Source organism: Merops nubicus, unplaced genomic scaffold (genome assembly GCF_000691845.1).
Source record: "Merops nubicus isolate BGI_N331 unplaced genomic scaffold, ASM69184v1 scaffold39298, whole genome shotgun sequence".
Lineage (NCBI taxonomy): Eukaryota > Metazoa > Chordata > Aves > Coraciiformes > Meropidae > Merops > Merops nubicus.
In genome coordinates this window covers 1-231 of record NW_008628409.1, presented here as the reverse complement: position 1 = coordinate 231, position 231 = coordinate 1, and the positions used below count along the sequence as shown (strand labels likewise).

At 69.7% G+C, this 231-nt stretch overlaps 1 protein-coding gene across 1 annotated transcript in view; it reads right to left on the bottom strand.

The window, feature by feature from the left end:
• The window catches only part of LOC103779020 (alpha-1,3-mannosyl-glycoprotein 4-beta-N-acetylglucosaminyltransferase C-like), a gene marked incomplete at its 5' end in the record, with an annotated part of 2,345 nt that extends 2,204 nt beyond the window's left edge, over positions 1-141 (bottom strand). The window contains 1 exon segment of the mRNA XM_008946637.1: positions 18-141. Coding sequence (XP_008944885.1) covers positions 18-141 — 124 coding nt within the window.
• Between the last annotated feature and the right edge of the window lie 90 nt (positions 142-231).

Genomic DNA, 231 nt, shown 5'->3' with positions numbered 1-231 from the left:
GTCGTGGGGTCGCTCACTTTTGTGGGGTGTCGGGGAGCCCGCGAGGAGCTGGTAGGAGACGTTGTGGAGCGCAGGGAGGTCGGTCGTGTCCTGCAGGATGTGCTGGGTGCCCGGGGCTGGCGCCAGGCCCCGAAGCTCCACCTGGATGGGAGCCACGGGCAGGCAGGTGAGACCCCAGAGCCCCACGGGCACACGGGAGCAAGGGGGAGTGACAACGGGGTGAGCCCCTCT